This window comes from Amblyomma maculatum, chromosome 3 (genome assembly GCF_055883805.1).
Source record: "Amblyomma maculatum isolate TAMU_Amacu chromosome 3, ASM5588380v1, whole genome shotgun sequence".
NCBI classification, from domain to species: domain Eukaryota; kingdom Metazoa; phylum Arthropoda; class Arachnida; order Ixodida; family Ixodidae; genus Amblyomma; species Amblyomma maculatum.
The window spans coordinates 195267628-195286987 of NC_139346.1; the positions used below are offsets into that span (position 1 = coordinate 195267628).

A 19360-nucleotide genomic window follows, 5' to 3' on the forward strand; every position below is an offset into this window, starting at 1 on the left:
TGATTGTTAATCAATACTTTGTTGATCTCAATATTGATACTTGATATACACGACGAAAAAGAAATCCCTAAAATAAGAAACGTGTACTAAAAATAATTTTTAGTTTCTCTAGTCCTTTCACTGCTTCTTTGTTAGATGACAACAAAACTATTTGGGGCACTTAAGATCCATTTTTAAGGGTATGACGCTATAGAGTAGACTACAGGTCCATATATAAAGGAGCCCTGCTTTAACTGAGGCACGTATGAACGTGTCTGCGTGGCTTAGGGGAGATGTGAATGCAACAGTCCTGGCAGGCTGATTCTGATATCACTATCTCATGTGAAAGGAGAGGTCCTAGCTGGAAGCTCCTGAAAAACCTAATGTCCGGTAACCGGATGTCCAGTTAGTGCTCGGCCGTGTCAATGGCCAGCTATAAGTTCCTGGCTCGCGATTTGTCGCTCACAGTACCAGCGCCGGCCGCCCAAGGTTATTTACGCTGAACGGCGCATTTAACGCTATCGCTTTAGAACTCTGGGAAATATTTCGACACTTCCGATAAGCCTTTAGGAGAGGTAATCAGCGCACTGGTGGGCGAAACACATGCAGCGATAGGTGGCGCAGCATGACCCAGAAGAAGAAGAAATACTTTGAGGTGTATAGCGGCTTAGAATTTTGGTGCACGATACGATCACGCTGTAGTGCGTTTCGATGGAGAAGCCGCCCCGTTTTGCCCTGTGCTTTCCTGAAACTGCCAAGAAGTCAATTAAATCGCCAATAAGAAGAAGCTCCGAGCGGAAGTCCAAATCGGACATCCTGAGCACAATGCGAACGACTACCCTGACAAAGGTCGGGTCCCCCGAAGGAGAGAACGAGCAGTTACAGCAGGGCGTAAATGCCTGCGGCCACGGTAACTTTCAGAAGCTCATCTTCGCCTTCAACATTGTGGCTCTCGCGGTCCTGCAATGCCACAGCCAGGTCTTCGCGTTAATCGCCCCTCCCGTGGACCACTTTTGCAGGCCTACGGAGCGCTTCTCCGACCTCTCGGTCGCCCTGTGGAGAAACGTGGGAATACCTGTCGACGAGTCTGGCCGATACAGCCAGTGCTTTCTCTACACGCACCCTGGTCACGCAAACGACTCCACAGTAGCGCGATGCAACTCCTGGTATTACGACGAAAAGCAAAGGGACAAAACTGTGCGCAGCTTCTGGAACCTCGTATGCCATAGGTCCTGGCTTCTGCCCCTGACGGATGCGGTCTACATGAGCGGCGCACTCTTATTGGTTCCGGTCGCCGGTTACCTCGCCGACATGTCTGGTCGCCAGCCTGTCATCATCGTAGCAGTAGTGGTGCTTGTCTTCACTACGATTGCAGGATGTGTCTCGGAGACTTTGTTGCTGTACTTAGTAAGTAGGTTCATCAGCTCAGCCTGTGCAAGCACAATCCACCTTCTTTCCGTCATCCTGCTGTTCGAAGTCATCCCACTGGAATTCAGGACCTTCTATATTGGCTTCGCTTTCTCACTGGGTGCACTGGCTGCGAGCGTCTTCGTTCTTCTACTGACGACGTTGCACCTCGAGTGGTTTCTTCTGCAGCTGATTGTTGTGTCGCCTACGTTCCTGCTGCTGTCGGCACCTTTTGTCATCCACGAATCACCAATTTGGTTGATGTCGGCAGGCCACATGAGGAAAGCTGAAGCTGTGATACTGACTGCAGCCAGAATTAATTCCTTGGGACACGCCGATGCACAGAAGGCAGTCGATATCATCCTTGCCAACATGGGTGTAAGCGTCATTCTAGTCGCGCCAATGACACTCAAGGCTGTTATCGAGCCCGGCCATATTCGCACAAGAGCAAGTTGCGTGTTCCTTTCGACATTTTCGGCAATGTTCGCGTTCTATATGACATCTACTAGCACCCACGTACTCCAGAATTTTGCGGTCAGGGTGGTGTCAACGGTCATCTTAGGTCCAAGCTACGTGGCCATGTACATCGCTCTGAACTCGATGGGAAGGCTGAAGCTTCTTACGGTGTTGACGGCACTTCTGGGCGGTCTGTCCTCACTCTGCGGCATCGCCATCTATGCTCGCCCCATTGAGGTCTTCTATGGACTCGTCGTCATTGCCAAGACGTTGGCTAGTGTCCTGATCCCGGTTAACTTCCTGTACCTCATCGAGCTTTTTCCTACACCCGTCCGTAGTGCGGTCTTGTGCGGCGCTTACACTTGTGGCCGCATCGGAGCGGTCCTCGTAGCCTTATTGGCGCCACTTAAAGTCGTTCACCGAGAAGATGTGTGCTTCGCTGTGGCTGGCTTGGCTGCCTTTGCTGCCACTGGGGTCGTGATGCATCTGCCGGAGACAAGTGTCGGAATAGTCGCGACTGCGGAGATGGATAAACGCAAGGACCTTATGAACTTGATGCAACGCACCTTGTCCCCGATGCACGCACGGCATCACCGAAAACGCAGCAAGAAAGCCTCGGCCATCAACTTGCCTTAACTAATGTTTCGTTAGTAGAGAAGGCACACCGTACCTTCCTCCGTCGATGCTACTGGTACCTGTTGACGATGTGAGATAGCTGACATTTCCTGTTTGTTTATAATGAACAGCCCAGGAGTGATTATGCTGCATATAATTTATTCCGTGAAACTAATTCTGCGTGGGATAATTTTTCAACTGTTTGATATGCGTGCTGGTTTGCGTATACTAATGACAATTCTTGTGAGCGGACTTAGTTTCATTAGTAAAGTATATTTCCCCGATTTGATTCAGGCGAGCTGCATTTTTCTCTTATGTATCATCTTGTTTAATGTAGTGAACTGGACTGGCACATGCAACAAACTGGAATGATTTCGAGGAAATATTTTTTGCGGCGCTCTTTCTCAGCATATGGCATTGCGGGAGGAGTGTAATTTTGCTTATCTGCCGAAATTTCAGGAATTAAGTATATACTTGAAATATTTGACACGATAATATTGAATGCATACTGGAGCTAACGGGCAACACAGGACAAAAATTCAGCTTCTGTGCCTAGGGTTTATTCACAACTGAGAGTTTGATGTGGTTAAATGATACTATACCATTTCATTTTATATTTCGTTGCTCTGGAAATGACTGATTGAATTGTTAGTCTTTGTTCGCCTTTGTAACCTGTGGAACAAATCATAACCATTCACCGTTTTCCACGGCATTGTCTTCTCTAGGGGTAGCTGCCGGCAAAAAAATCAAAAATAAATCTTTATAGCTTGTAGTTTGCATACAAGGAACAATTACCAACAATAGCTAGCACTCCTGCGTTCACATAGCTGCAACTAACAGCAATGAGTACCAGCTGAAGGCTGCGATAAAAGTGGTTCCTGGTATCGATTCATGTGCTCATCCTGCTTCATCTGCATCACTCGTCTGTTCCCTATTGATGTTTCAGGTACGTATTGCAGATGAACCTGCGTGGCCTTTGACGTAGGAATGCACCTGGTGCCGACAGCTTCACTAAGCAAATGCTCTAAAACCACTCGGTTGATTAAAGAAAACAGGAAGGCGTTTCATAAATTATTCAGTCACGTTGTGAGGCTAGCAACGTTCGACTGTCATGGCTTGAGCTGCTCATGTGCTGAAACCTTACCTAGTTCGCCTTGCCATGATGGCTGAGTGATTACGGAGAGCTACCCTGCTTATTTAGAAGACGCGGGTTCGATCTTTGATGCGGCGCCAGTGTTTCGATGCAGGCTAAATGCAAGGCCCCCTGTGCTACATGGGTACACATTAAGAATCCGTGGTGCTCAAAATTCTAGGAACGTAACATTGCAGCGTATCTGATAGAGCTACTAGGGAAAAACATCCAGCGAAAAAAAGACGCAGGACAAGAGGAAACAAACACACACACAGTCGCTGGACTTACAAGTTATTTATTATTGTCACAATCCCGCACTTATAATCAGCTTCCTGCACAAGCGCACATGCAAAAATGGTTTGGTTTGTGGGGTTTAACGTCCCAAAGCGAGTCAGGCTATGAAAGACGCCGTAGTGGAGGACTCCGGAACTTTCGACCACCTGGAGTGCTTTAACGTGCACTGACATCGCACAGCACACGGACGCCACTCCGTTTCACCTCCAACAAAACGCAGCCGCCGAGGCCGGGATTCGAACACGCTTCCTTGGGCACAGTAGTCGAGCGCCGTAACCACTGCGCCCCCCCATGCAAGAATAAAACCACCAGAAATCAAGTTGATATAACTTAAACACCTGATAAAAACCGGCATTCGTTCTCTGATAACTACAGATGGGTCACTAATGGAAGTCAGCTCATTCTTTCTGATTAGAAATGCCTCGATGAGCGCGCGTTTGTGCTTAGGCTTTCTCCTTTTTTTTTCTTTATTGCCGGTCATCACCAACACAAAACAAAACCAACAAAAACGCGCTACAAACAGAATGCTCACAGCAGAGCAGTTACCACAAGCATGACACTGTTAATACAGAAGCCGGCAGGCTCATACGAGTTGTCTTTGTCAAGTTAAAATTCCTTCAGCTCGCATAGTGGTTCGACTCTTGAAATCCAGTCTGGCACAGTGGTCTTCAATTTGTGCATTTCAACCAATGCGTGTATAATCTCGCGAAAGTAGAACCTTGCAGGGCGGGCGTCAGGGTCACAGTGAAAATCCGCCATTCTGGACCGCCATAGACTGTGCAGGCCTATTAGCATAACCGTATCAAGTGGAATACCATCATTATTTTCAGTTGGCAGGAATCTAATCCCGTATGAGTCTAATGGTAATTCTTTTTTAAAAGTTCGTTGCAGCACATCCCAAAAATAGACGCCCTCCCAACAGTGCAGTAATACATGGTCTATTGTCTCTGGCTGTTTACATATTAAGCAAAGTGAACCCCATGGCAGATAAAAGCCCTTGCTTTCAAAAAACGTTTGTACCGATAATGTTCCTGTATGTAACTTAAAGAAAAACGTCTTTCCCCCAGGAGAAACTGGCATTCTTTTGACACGCTTCACTACGTCTTGACCTAGACGGCCGCTATACAAGGCTCTGTACACAGGAACAGAGAAGAAGACGTCACAAACAGCTTTATACAGGTTCTTCTTTTTCACTGAACTTAAGTATTCTGTCGAGAAGCGAGCTGACAGAATTTGAACACTGCTGACAACCTCTTTGAAAAAAACTAGAAAGACGGCCTGGCATGCTTTTCGTGGCAACAACGAAATTGGGCAACGCCCGCGCGAGCCTCACTTGGCACACAGTGCGCAAAAAGGGGTCGGTAACGTCGCGAAAGAAAATAAATCTGTTTACAAGCTGGCGCACGAATAAGTGAGCAAGCCCGAGACCTGAGTCTTTAATTGGCCGGAACAGGTTATCCCGACTACATCTTTCCCAGCTTGATGCCCATACAAACACCGCAAAGATTCGGTGTAGCTTTTGAACACTCAACCTAGAACAATTAAGTGCTTGCATGACGTACCACACCTTGGCAACAAAAAATAGATTAAACACAGTGGCTCGTGCAAAGATAGACAGCGGCACTCCTTTCCACTTGTCAGCCTTCTCCCGTATTTCCTGAACTTGGGTGTGCCAAAATGGCTTGCTCTCTTCGTAGAATTCTAGAGGTACGCCCAAATACTTCACGGGTGTTGTAACCCATGTAACATTGGCAAAAAAGTCAGGCGTTGATGTCCACGCCCCGTGCCAGAAGCCAAGACACTTTCCCCAGTTTACTGGACTTCCTGTGGTCGCACTAAAATCTTTCACAACTTCAACTGCGGCGCGAATACTTTCTTTGTTCGCGCAAAACACGGCTACATCATCAGCGTACGCCAAAAGTTTGACCTCAGACCTGTACAGTTGAAAGCCCTGAACAGAACCAATTATTATGGTGCGATGAAAAAAAAAAAAAAAAAGCGTGATAACAGGCTTCCATCCGCGGAAGGTAAAAGAGGATCAAATAGGAATTGTGTCTTTTGTGAATATTACTGCAATGTTTTCCCTCCTCATTAGTAGAACGAATTTTGCGTGATCGTAAAGTATTTCGCCGTAATTCCCAAATGTATTGTCAAACATTTAACAAATCTTTCTTCAAACTTGTTTCAGATTTCTCCATTTCGCATTCTTAGCTGTCACTACTTGTTTATTACCTTAAAGAGACAACCAAGTGATTATTATTTGCTTTCGCACATTACTTATCCTGCAAGTAAGAGAGAACAACTGATCAAAACAGATAAAACGCTCCACAAATTTGTTTTCTATTGAGTGAAAGAGTCGGAATATATATTAAGCGCAACGCTTCACTTCTTCACTTCTCTTCACTTTATTACCTTAAAGACCCCACATTGGGGGTATTACATAAGGGGTGGGAGTACAAACATGGCATCAGCATCGTAGGGAAGGCCATTCCAGTCTTTTGCAGTGCGAAGAAAGAATGACGGGGCGGGCGGGCGCGCTGGCATGAAACTACTAGTGGATGGCCGGTGCGATGAGACATGCGAGCTGGCGGTGTGATGTAGGGTGGTTGGCCGAGGAAGCTGTAAAAAACTTATGGAACAGATTAGGAGAAGCAATGCGACGACGATGGGCAATAGTTGATAAGCCTGATTGCCGTTTAAGTAACGATACACTGATGTCATACGAATAGGCAGAATGAATGAACCTCGTGGCGCGATTTTGGACAGATTCTAGTGAACTGATGAGATATGCTTGTCGCGGGCTTCAGATAGCAGATGCGTATTCTAGTTTGGGTCGGATGAGTGATTGGTAGGCCAGAAGTTTGATACCTTGAGAGGCGGGCCGTAAATGGCGTTTCAAAAAACCCAATGATCGGTTAGCTGATGCGACGATGTTCGTTACATGTGAGCGCCAGTAGAAATCCTGGCACAAGGTGACGCCTAAGTACTTGTATGAGCATACAGATTCTAGTGGAGTGTTAGCTTCTAAGTTATACTACAAGCTAGCTACAGGGGAGTGCCGGTGTCCTTGCTTATCACTTTGTGGCCACATTGACAATTCTTGATTGGTGTGCAGCTAATTAGGATTGGTAGCACTAGTTTTCTTTTTTTTTTAAGGCGAAAAGATTTAATGGCTCATGCTGTCGTGGACAAAGTGTGTCCCTTTTGCGGCGTTCTGATTGGCCGAGGCGGGATGCGTTCCTGCCATCTGCAATGCCACACTTGAACGCGCGCCAAGGAACGCCACGCGACAGGAGCGATGGTTTACTGTCTAAACACACTTGCTGGAGAAAGTGATATATATTGCATCTTTCCTTTCCTGTAAACAAATTATAATTATATGTAGCACTGCAACAAATGCTGACAAGAGGATAACGATGGAAGGCAAATGACAGGAGAAGAAGGGTAGGCTTTCGCCATTCTCCTCTTATGATACATCTAAGAGACCTCTTTTTTATTTTAAATACAAAGCGTGAAAAAACTTGCATCACAAACTGTAGAGCAGTTTTTTCAAGTGGTTTCTGCGACATAATAAAGTTTCGTTGTTGCATTTTGTTTTAAGTGAAATAGGAGATTTAAATGGGACATGGCATATTTTTTCACGATCATTTAGTATCTTTTCCTGATTGTTTTTTCAAGTACGCAAAAGGTCTTTTCAATGAACCTTTTCGAGAGTTACGAAAGTTTCAGTATGGTCTGTGAATTAAATGCTTACGTACAGCATTATACAAAATGTATTCGAATTCGGGACAGGTTTTGATCGGCTTCCTTCGCTGTAATAATGTATATATATCAGGTAACACAGCTTGATATATAGTAAGCAATTAGCCACCTTTACATTCAGAATAAGCATGAAAGTTTTTGCTTGAAAGACGAAGCCACTACAAGTGCATGGAGGTACTTTATACAGTCACGTGATGCCAAATGAACGCCACCAACGGCGGCATTTTGCCGGCATACAACACATTAAGAGATAGCATATAAGAACACTACAGACCTGTTTTCCTTTCTAATTAAAAAGAAAAATCGCCAAGGCGTGTGTGTGGACGCCGACACTGCGTACCTGCTGGTTGTAGCTGCATTGAAATATATTTGCGGATTTTTTCTGTAAGGTATGCTTTCTAGTCTGTCATAAGAGAAGGAAAACAAAGGAATTGAAGAAAGAAAAATTGTGCAATAAATCCTTCTTTTGCCTACTTAAAGATCAAAAAACATCGTGAATTACCGGGAAATAGCCGCTCAGTGGGTTCATTTCGTGGTCTTGACTAGCGGGGTTAACATCTTGACTGTACACCTGTGTTGGGCTGTGTGCAGAATGGGAGCTGCCCACACATATTGGAGACCCGGCGGAACATACGGCCCACCTGGTCGCCCTCATTGTCAGTATCCGAGGTCACCCTTTGAAGTCAGACGCTGCAGAAGAGCTTTTCCGTTTTGTGTGGGTTGCATTCTCGACACTCCACACCATATCACCATAGCAACTGTATCACGGAGCGCACAAACTGCACTCGTCACCACGTTCTCTATGTACATCGCATCAGACCACAAGCACTAGCATACCATACTGTTGTTTACAATGTTTGCCTTCAACACAAGAACTCTAGAGATGACCGGTTACAGCCTATGTTCTCTTCTCTATCCCCTGCTCCTCGGTATCCTACAGACATCATTCTTCCCTATCATGTGCATGAGTAACCTTGCATACCAGAAACTCTGCCGTGCCGAAGAAGCTCACCATCCTACCTGTTTTTTTGTTCGCAAGAGTGTTCCACAGCTCGGTAGGACAGCCGGCATCGGCATGCGTCTATGCCTTTCGCAAGAGTGTTCCACAGCTCGGTAGGACAGCCGGCATCGGCATGCGTCTATGCCTCTGGTTACTTAGTGTGGCTTTGGTGGCGCCTACGAAACCGTGGTTTAGCGCAGAAATGTTGACGCACTATGCTGGTCCGTATGTCGTCATCGACCGCGTTAACTACCTGAACTATAGAATAGCGCGCATGGCCGCAAATCATCGTCGCTCAGCCACCACCTAAGTTGTCCATGTCGCCCAATTTAAGCCGTGCCTTGTGTGGGAAAGACTTACTACCTCGCCCGGGGATATCGGCTATTTCAGTTCAGCGGAAATACAGGGCTTATGAAGACGAAGTTGAAAAGAGGAGCAGAACAAAATGATAAAGTCATTGGGCCAAACTCGTCCTGGACGTGCAGCAGTTGACCAGCAAAGCTCTCTGCGCTCTCCATCTGTTCAGCTCTCCGGCAATAAACCACCGCCATAACAATAGATTACATACATACATACATACATACATACATACATACATACATACATACATACATACATACATACATACATACATACATACATACATACATACATACATACATACATACATACATGCATGCATACATACATACATACATACATACACACACACACACATACATACATACATACATACATACATACATACATACATACATACATACATACATACATACATACATACATACATACATACATACATACATACATACATACATACATACATACATACATACACACACACACACACACACATACATACATACATACATACATACATACATACATACATACATACATACATGCATGCATACATACATACATACATACATACATACATACATACATACATACATACATACATACATACATACATACATACATACATACATACATACATACATACATACATACATACATACATACATACATACATACATACATACATACATACATACATACATACATACATACATACATACATACATGCATGCATGCATGCATGCATACATACATACTATGGGGGTTATTCTCGCAAGAATGCGCCACGGGGGGGCTAGACGCTACAGTCGCCTTCTAGCCCCGACGTGTAGCCCTAACCACAGAGCTGTGACCCCCAACCCGCGGTGCGAGAAATCGCTACTGCGGCCGGTTCGAGCCAGAGGGGACAGACACCGAGTTACGTACTCGAACAGTTTATTGTGCTCGAGTAACGGCAAGCAAAAAATACACTCAAGAACTACCGCTGTGCAGCGAGCGAACGCCGCGTACGGGGGTGAAATCAAACCACCTAAGGAGGAAGCGCGCACAAGGAGTGAGAGGTAGTCGGCTCACCTGCGTGCGGCTTCGTGCTCACGGCCCGCGGCAGTAAGTGCGCGCTGAACCGGGAGCAGAGGATGAAGGCGGCGGTCTCCCGACGGGAAATGCTGATCCGTGCGCGTGCACGCCCAACCATCAAAAGACACCGAGAGAGCTGCGATAGACGCGCTTCTCACCTCGGCTCGGGGAGAGGAGTGTTACCCGGGTATGCCCGGAGGAGAGAAGAAAGCGCCGCGAGAGCCTGGGAGGGTGGGAGGGGAACCAGTGTGCCCTCTCCTCGCGGTCCTCCCCAAGAGCGCGCGTAATCACGCGTGTTACTACGGCGGCCCTTTATAATGGGGCAGGGGATTATGAATCCCCACAATACATACATACATACATACATACATACATACATACATACATACATACATACATACATACATACATACATACATACATACATACATACATACATACATACATACATACATACACACATACATACACACACACATACATACATACATACATACATACATACATACATACATACATACATACATACATACATACATACATACATACATACATACATACATACATACATACATACATACATACATACATACATACATACATACATACGCACATACATACATACATACATACATACATACATACATACATACATACATACATACATACATACATACATACATACATACATACATACATACATACATACATACATACATACATACATACATACATACATACATACATACATACATGCATACATACATACATACATACAGCCCCGGCTGGGTTGTACGTGGCTGTAGCACAAGACACGTGGTACGTGTCTTGTGTTAGTGAATTGTCTCGAGTTCAGCGCGCGCCTACATGATGATGGAAAACCAACTAGCCACTATTACAGCATTACATACATACATACATACATACATACATACATACATACATACATACATACATACATACATACATACATACATACATACATACATACATACATACATACATACATACATACATACATACATACATACATACATACATACATACATACATACATACATACATACATACATACATACATACATACATACATACATACATACATACATACATACATACATACATACATACATACATACATACATGTGGCGCAGTGGTTACGGCGCTTGACTACTGTTCCCAAGGATGCGGGATCGAATCCCGGCCTCGGCGGCCGCTTTTCGTTGGAGGCGAAAAGCAAGGCGCCCGTGTGCTCTGCTATGTCAGTGCACATTAAAGAACCCCAGGTGCTCGAAATTTCCGGAGTCCTTCACTCTTTCATAGCCTGAGTTGCTTTGGGACGTTAAACCCCATAAACTAAACATACATACATGCTTGCTTGCTTGCATGCATGCATACCCTAATCGGTCACCAGAAAGCTTCTTTTGATATTAAGTTGTGAAGACTGCAGGTGAAGAGATAACAAAAAAATAGCCTAGACCCGATACGTCACAGTGTGTTGGCAGTTTACACAAATAGAACTGATGGGGCATTTTGCTCACAGAAATAAAGGAAATGTTTTCGCACATGACAAATCAGCAAAGCTCTATCATTGCAGCGCTCTACATAAATCCTTGCTAGGCTTCCCTTAATGTCAAAGCCAGCAGACAACAGCCTTAATCACTTCATTAAAAGCTATTATACAAAGACGGGGAACACTGAAAATACAAAAAAAAGAGGGTTGGTCTGATTCGTACTAGGTACTGTTATGCCACGAAAGACTGACAGCAATATACCAATATTACTTCTTTTTATTGTTGTCTGCCAAAATAACGGGTCATATTGAGTTGATTCGTGCTGACCCGTCTGGCATCCACTTACATCTAATTATGTTGTTACAATTATGAATAACAGGTTTGTTCAGCCATGCGCAGGTAGGACCTCCCGAATGGCTTGGGAATCAATATAGAATAATTCAAAAAAATGTCGTTTTGTCTGGAGGTCATCAAAGCCCCGCAGGCCGGAATCGATATCTCGCTACTTGGCTCCATCAAAAGATGCAGCTCCTGGTCAGGTCTACAGCTCGATCCAACGCGAGGGACGGTGGCTCCGGGAGACACCGCTTGCTTCTATCGGCAGCAAACGATGTTCTGCTGTTTGCACTACTCGTGCAGTACTCCATAGCTGCGGCTGACAACACCGGTGCCTTGCAGAGCCGCTCTTTATCTCAGCCTCGCATCTGCAAAAAGCCAAAAAGAGGGAATAAATGACAGGGGTTCGCTTGTTTCCTTACGTGCGGAAGTTAGAAAGAATTGCACATTCGACGAGTAGCTACTCTGACGTTCGCAACATTCTCTAGCCATGTAGCTCTGACGACTTCAGCTCGTTTGTTGTTGACATTCTATTTCAAAAGTTCTCTTAGTCGACTTCCACAACTTTTTGTTTAGAGAATGTTTGATTCTAGAGACATTATCAAACTTTATCAATCCGGCAGCTGCGTTTCGATGGAGGTGAAGCGGAGTGGCGTCCATGTCCTGGGCGATGTTGGTACACGATAAAGGTCCCAGAGCTACCGAAATTACTCCTTGGCCCTCGGTTGCGGCACCTCTTTCTATCCTTTCATTTTCCCTCCAATCTTCCTCTCTTCCCTTAATACCTGCATACACAGAGCGCTTTTGCCGCGTCAAGCCGGCGTTTTTCGCCCGACGGCGCACACTCGAAGCCCGGCGTCGATAACAACGCGCGCCACCGCCGATCTGGCACTGCCAGATATTTCACGCGCGGACGCCGCGGCACCCTCTCGAACCGGAAGCTGCTGCGAACGCGAGCCAATTGGAGCGCGGAAAGCTAGAATTTCCGGTTTGAGCGGCCGCTGTCAACATGGCCGCCATGGCCGACAAGGTGTGCGGCAGTTTGGCCGCAGAAATGGGATTATCGGGAAAATGAACGCTTTATCAAGCACGGAATGACGACAGGCGTGTCAAATTAGTTTACAGGAAAGAGGCATAGTATCTGTCACGATTCGCCACGCACACCTGAGCCGAAACCTAAGAAAAAGGAGGAAGGTGGGAGCGAAAAAGTTGCCGACGAATACGTTACATCCTAATGCGAAATTTGAGCGCACCTCATCAGCTGTTTCACCTTTTTCGATAGACTGAGGCAAAGTTTTCGAGCAAGAGATGTATGTACAAAACAGACAACTATTTATATTCCTTCAAGAAACAGTCCACTAACAGTTCCTGACTGTCATAAAGGAAGCTTTGTGGTCGGAGAAATGAAGAGAGAAATTAAGTTACCTGGAGGTTGCGGGAGGCAGAGTGTGGGAGCATAGGAACGTTGCGCGGCGAAGAGACTAATGCCACAACTGCAGACGAGAAAAATTAAACTTCGAAAATATCTTAAACTGACTTGAAAATGCTGTAGCCAAAGTTAGCAAACGTCTCATCTAATTTCTAGCAGTATCTTTTAAAGGAAATTGTGGGCAGGCTAGATCCGGGCCAGGCCTTCCTCGATAGCCAAGGGACGATCGGCTAGAGATCCGGTCTATCATACTAGCTGTATATACGCAAACTAAATCAAAATATGATGCTTTTCTCTGTAAGTGTGTGAATTCCCGGTTACTACACACAGTTTGGTGTGGGCGCTTGCATTATTGATGAATTATTATCTTTGCAGTGTGTACCATGTGTGGTCACGTTTTCCACTTGAGCTCTGAAGCGTGCCTTTCATAACTGGTTCACATGATTGGGAAGGCGCCGTATCGGCCAGCTTGTTTCTGTGGGCACTTTAATCCGCCGTAAGGGAAGGAAGGTGCGAGTTAATGGTTTGGTTTGGTTTGTAGAGAACTCCGGGAATTTCCACCACATGGGGTTCTTTAACGTGCACCGACATCGCAAAGCACACAGGCGCCTTGCTTTCGCCTCTAACGAAAAGCGGCCGCCGAGGCCGGGATTCGATCGCGCGTCCTTTGGGAACAGCAGTCGAGCGCCGTAACCACTGCACCACCCCGGCGGTAGTTAATGTGGGGCTGGCTACAAGGGTACAACTCATAATTGATTCACAGGAATGGAAAGGAGCAGTATCTGTCACACTTGTTTCTGTGGACTCCTGAACCGCGCCGTAAGAGAAGGAAGGAAGGTGGGAGTGAAAGTGGAGCTGGTTTTTAGGAACTACGGAGACGACGACGCGAAACCCAGGAACTGGCGCCAAAGAGCTGCGGTCTAAAAAGTGAGATACGGGTGCCGTAGTGGAGGATTTCAGACCACCACGCAATAGTGGCGTTCCTCTCATCGCAGTTTAGTGGCAGAAAGCGCCCCCTACGATTTATTTTATTTGCCGCTGTCTACGGGGAATGGGTGGCGTTTCAATAGAAGGAGCAGTATCCGCTATTGCATAATAGTTAAACCAAAAATATCTGCGAAAACAATGCCCAGAAAGCCGAACCACGCATCGGTAATTTTGACACAAGAACTGAAAAAAAAAAAAAAAACGCGAAAGCTATAATAATCTAAGACCAGTGTGACTAGCGTCATGCAGTGGAAAAAACCTATAAACACATATTGGTTAACATACTGCACTCATGTATATAAAACAAAACAACCTCCTTCTAGAAATGATGTTTGGGTCCTGACGACACCTATCGACGCATGTAATTATATTTCAAACAAATGCACTGGTACAAGATACCCAAATAACTAATCAATCTATTAATATAACTGTTTTTTTTTCTGCAGCATATTCATATCCTCTATTGATCTCAGTGATTCGTTTGCTCGTACCTCTTCTGCGAAGGACACAATGGCTGCTGACATGACCTGGCCGACATAGACTAAAAAGGCTAATAAATGAACGTGTTATAAGACAAACACCGGTACTCAGCGAAAAGTGCCCCGCCAACGTTGGTCAATAATTACGACACCCGGTTACTGAACAGGAGTTCCCAGTTTTTAGCCCGACCACCGACGAGTGTGTTTCGATACAGGCGAAACGCCAGTGTGCTGCGCAAAGTCCGTGCACGTACGTTAACAATCTTAACGGTCGAAATTACTAGGTCGTCACGCGGCACCTCTTTCAATAGTTGCACTTTTACTCCTGCCCACCTTCCTCCCTTCCCTTACGGCTCGGTGTACGTGTCCACGGAGAATTGTGAGTTACTGCGTATTTCCTTCCATATAAGCGAATTCAAAGATTTAAATAAGGGGATATTACGCAACACTTCACGCTGCACAGCCGAACTGCGCACTGAGAATAAGGAGCAGCATGAATATGCCGAAGAGAAGGAGACGGCGTCAGCGTGCACCGTTCCACACAGGCGGAGACCCTAGGGGCGTCGAAGGAGGAAAGCGCGATGTTCAGCCAAGCTGAATATGGCTCATCACAACGTCACACCAATGCAGCTATAAGTATCAATAAAATGCCCTGGAACCGAGTTAGATTGCCCTGTGATGAATTTGATGATTATGTTTACTTTCAATGATGAGATAGTCGTTTTCTTTAGTGATAGCTGTTAGGGGCGATGAAAACCAGTAGGCGTGTTTCCAATAGTGTGACAACAATAGGGGCTTGCGATTCAGACAAAGACCAAGGACTGCTAATGAGGAAGTCGTAGTAATTTTCTCACTCCAACCAGGTACCGCACATTCTTTGTTAGATAAATAAAAAGTTCCGAGACTACTGCAGAGTCTGCATTGTAGAAATGCGAAAACCTGAGCGTTGCTGCTTTACACGGTGTTCTACATCAAGCACCCGTTATCAACACAACCAGCCTTTGTTATATGCATAAAAATTCACCAGGCCCCTATAATTGGTTTACAGCAAAGATAAGGTGCAGTATCTGTCACTCGCGGAATTTCGCTCAAACATCTCGCGGGTAATCTAGTGGAGGAGCATTTTTCGCTATGCGCATGGAAAGTCCTTCGATTTAATATTTGGTTCACTTGAAGGGAAATGCGCAATATCTGTCACACTTCTTTCTGTGGGCACCTTAATCGCTTTTGTGTACCATCGAGTCAACACGTTGGCGACCAGAATTTTGCGTAGTAAAGCTTTGATTTTTAAATTACTCCCACGTTCCTATCAGAACCTTGCATGCTTGTATGATTGTGTGGTTCAATGCCTAATCGCCTTTGACGCTATGACGGACGCCGCAGTTAAGGGCACCGCTCTTATTTTCTGATTTACAAGGGGACTTTTATCTCCCGCTTGCAGTGTCTTCTATCAGGGACGCTACTATCTGAGCCCGTCACCGACCACCACCCCCTAGTCTTCTAGGTGGTGTTGCACCGACCCACCGTCCGGCTTGCTGCCGGCGTCCGCCGCTGCTAGGTATTACCTGGTAAAAGGTCTCCTTTTTCCGTGCTTCTATGGCCTCACAGGACGACTGCAAACTACCAAATCACGTTCCTGAGGAAGCGGACCTATAAGGTCCGGAAACCTCGGCCAGCACATCAACGCCACGTACTCCAACGGGGAATGCGGCCGGCGTTGACATGCCTCCAAGGGTGCTGATCCCGCTGTGCCCCAACCGCTTTGCTCCCCTTGCTGATCTCGAGGACCATAACGGCACTGGAAGAAAGTGAGAATGCTTTTCATGAACCTGGCTTCATTTCTACAGCACCAAACCGACTGAAACGAGCTCGAGGCGCGTCCCTGTGGAGAGACCGGCTACACTTCGCCCAAAACGCATTCAACTATCCTCTGACGACCGGTGCTATTCAAACATTGCCTACTCCCATATTTCCCAGAGCGCAGAGGGCGACTGGAAGAAAAGTTACTGATCAACGGCAAGAACAGAACCGCACGAAAGGCGTGGAAAAGAAGATAGATAGGGCCCAGAGCAAAAATTAAACACACCATCATCCTACGTCCTAAGCAATCATGCCGGAGCATGGATGAGCATTTTATACGGACAGAGTCATAATGCGCCACATTTCGAATCAACTCTGTCCCTCTGAGAAAGATGTAATAGCGGAGGTTTTGTATGCAACTTAAGCGAGAGCAACCAGTTCGCTGTTGATTTGTGCATTCAAAAAGGTTTTAAAAACTGCAAATGTTTATAGCCTCCTTAGATGGATCCCGAGGTGTGAAACGCACTTCTCGCTATAGTGCCTGCCAAACAATAGGAAGGACGTGCCGTTTAAAGCATACAAAACCCCTAGTCATAATCAAACCAAAGAAATTATTAGAAATGCTGGTGATATCATTATTAAGGAACTATAGAATCTATTTGCTTTGCCGCAAGTCCAAAATCCTTCAGGCACGCAAACATGGTCGGACTGCGGTTTTTACGGTCCGTAAGGTTTCTACGGTTCAAGAGATGAGGGTTGTGATATATGCCACAAGATTGCGCAGAGCAATGCCCCTACGGGGAACAGCAAGATGCTCCCTTTGCAGCTTGCGGGGACACGAAGGGACACAGCATGCCTTAACGAAGAACCTAAATGCCGGAAGTGCGATGATTCTCATTTGGCCACGGCCAAAAATTGTTCAAAATGGCGACAAGTAAACGAACAAATTGCGCAAAAGCATAAACCGCCTGTAAAACAGCAACGCAAGAAAAGGCAGCCAAAGGGATGTCAGAAAAGCGATCTCGAGAAAGAAACGAAAGAAAACTCGTTCTGAACGGTAGCCAAGGCAAGACGGCGCAGTGACGACACCGACACAACGTCACCCCACGCAGACCTAGAAAGCAGCCAAAGCACTTGCACTAAATGTGCTAAAAAGGCGTACACTAACAGCCAGTCATAAACGTGCTTTGTCAGTTTCATCACGTTCACCTAGTGGGCTCCCCAAGCAGACGTAACTTTCATCAAGTTCACCTAGAGCGCTTTCCAATAATTTCTTTCAGAAGGAACGGCAAAGTCGGCTCGAAAGGAAGTAAATAAGTTAAAGACAGGGCTCTTGCAGCCCCGCAATAATTCGTATCCTACCGCTGCAAAGAAACTCCAACATATTGAGCAGCATCTTGAAAATGGAATGACACAATTAGAGCAGTCGATCTTCCAAAGTCCAACAAATTATTAGCCGGGCGACACAAACAAGCGTCCACACCATCATGGAGCATCTTATATTTTTGGGCACTTCCCTACTGCAACTATTCATCTAAAACCCGCCGCAGTGTCCGCACTACCTAAGTCTCTGGCAGCATCAAACTTAACTGCCTCTAACGCCACACAGCTCACCATGGCTAACTCCGCAGGGTAACAGCTGTGAGCCATCGGCCTAGAGTGAAACTGTCGCTCGCTTTGCAGCAAGAGGTCGAACATGATCGCCCGGTTCTTCAGCAGCCAAGATGAGCGACCATTAGCTATCACCCTTCACGAAGTCAATGGCTCATCCCTAGTGAAAAACACCGTATGAGTCACAATAACCTCATACGGATTTCTCATACTAAACTCATACAAATCTCATTAATTCTCACATATTTCTCATATGATGAATGAGTTTAGTATGAGATTATATGAGATCTGTATGAGATTAGTATGAGGTTAGTATGAGAATTTGTATGAGGTTATGTGGCTCATAGGGTTTTTTCACAAGGGATATGCTGCGAACAATAGGCTATTCGAGATGCACAGTCTGAAGTCCTCACTGCACCTACGAAAACAGCACTGTACATACAGTTGTGCAGCAGCAACGCTCAGGCTGTCAAATTTCTCCACTGCAGATTCTGCTGTGTTGTTAGAATTTCGCAGGCTACAGTTGGTTGACTACCACTCTTTACACACTTTGTAACCATTCTCACCCATTTATGCACTGAAATTACGCCATTTCCAGTTCGTTCACGTTGAAGTATTTCACAGTTCCTGCCCTCGGAAGTTTAGCCTACGTCATCGGAAGGAGAGTACCACGTGACCCCGTTTGGAAGTCGGTATTACCACCTCCGGCTATGTAGACGTCTGAGTGATGTAATTGGCTGTATTTAATTGACCCACGTTCGCCTAATAATTTCCCAGCGGAATTTTTTCATCCTCTAATACTACTTTTTTTATATAACTTGTTTCTTTCGATCATAATCATGCGGACAAACTCGTGATGACACGAACTTCTCCGCGTACTCACTTAAGGCTTAGGTGATAAGTTCAATGAGTTAAGTCTTAGAACTGTTTTCAGTCAAGTGATTTCATTTAACGTGCACTGACATAGCACTGCACATGGATGTTTTGCAAGAAGCGTTCACTGAAATGCTGCCAACGACTCCGAGATAGCAATGCAACCCGCGGTATGTGCCGAACGCTGTGACCATTGAGCCGCCACGGCGGCGGATGAAACGCTATCACACAATACGAATGGAAATGGCT

The 19360-nt window shown here is 45.7% G+C and overlaps 1 protein-coding gene across 1 annotated transcript; it reads left to right on the forward strand.

The window, feature by feature from the left end:
- The first annotated feature begins 690 nt into the window (after positions 1 to 690).
- LOC146197332 (solute carrier family 22 member 6-like) lies at positions 691 to 2478 on the forward strand. Its single transcript, XM_084597165.1, has one exon. It carries the CDS (start codon positions 691 to 693, stop codon positions 2476 to 2478), a length of 1788 nt encoding a protein of 595 aa, XP_084453291.1.
- Positions 2479 to 19360: the final 16882 nt, after the last annotated feature.

Coding starts and splice junctions, on each gene's coding strand:
- LOC146197332 (XM_084597165.1), top strand. CDS start 691: ATGGAGAAGCCGCCCCGTTTTGCCCTGTGCTTTCCTGAAACTGCCAAG.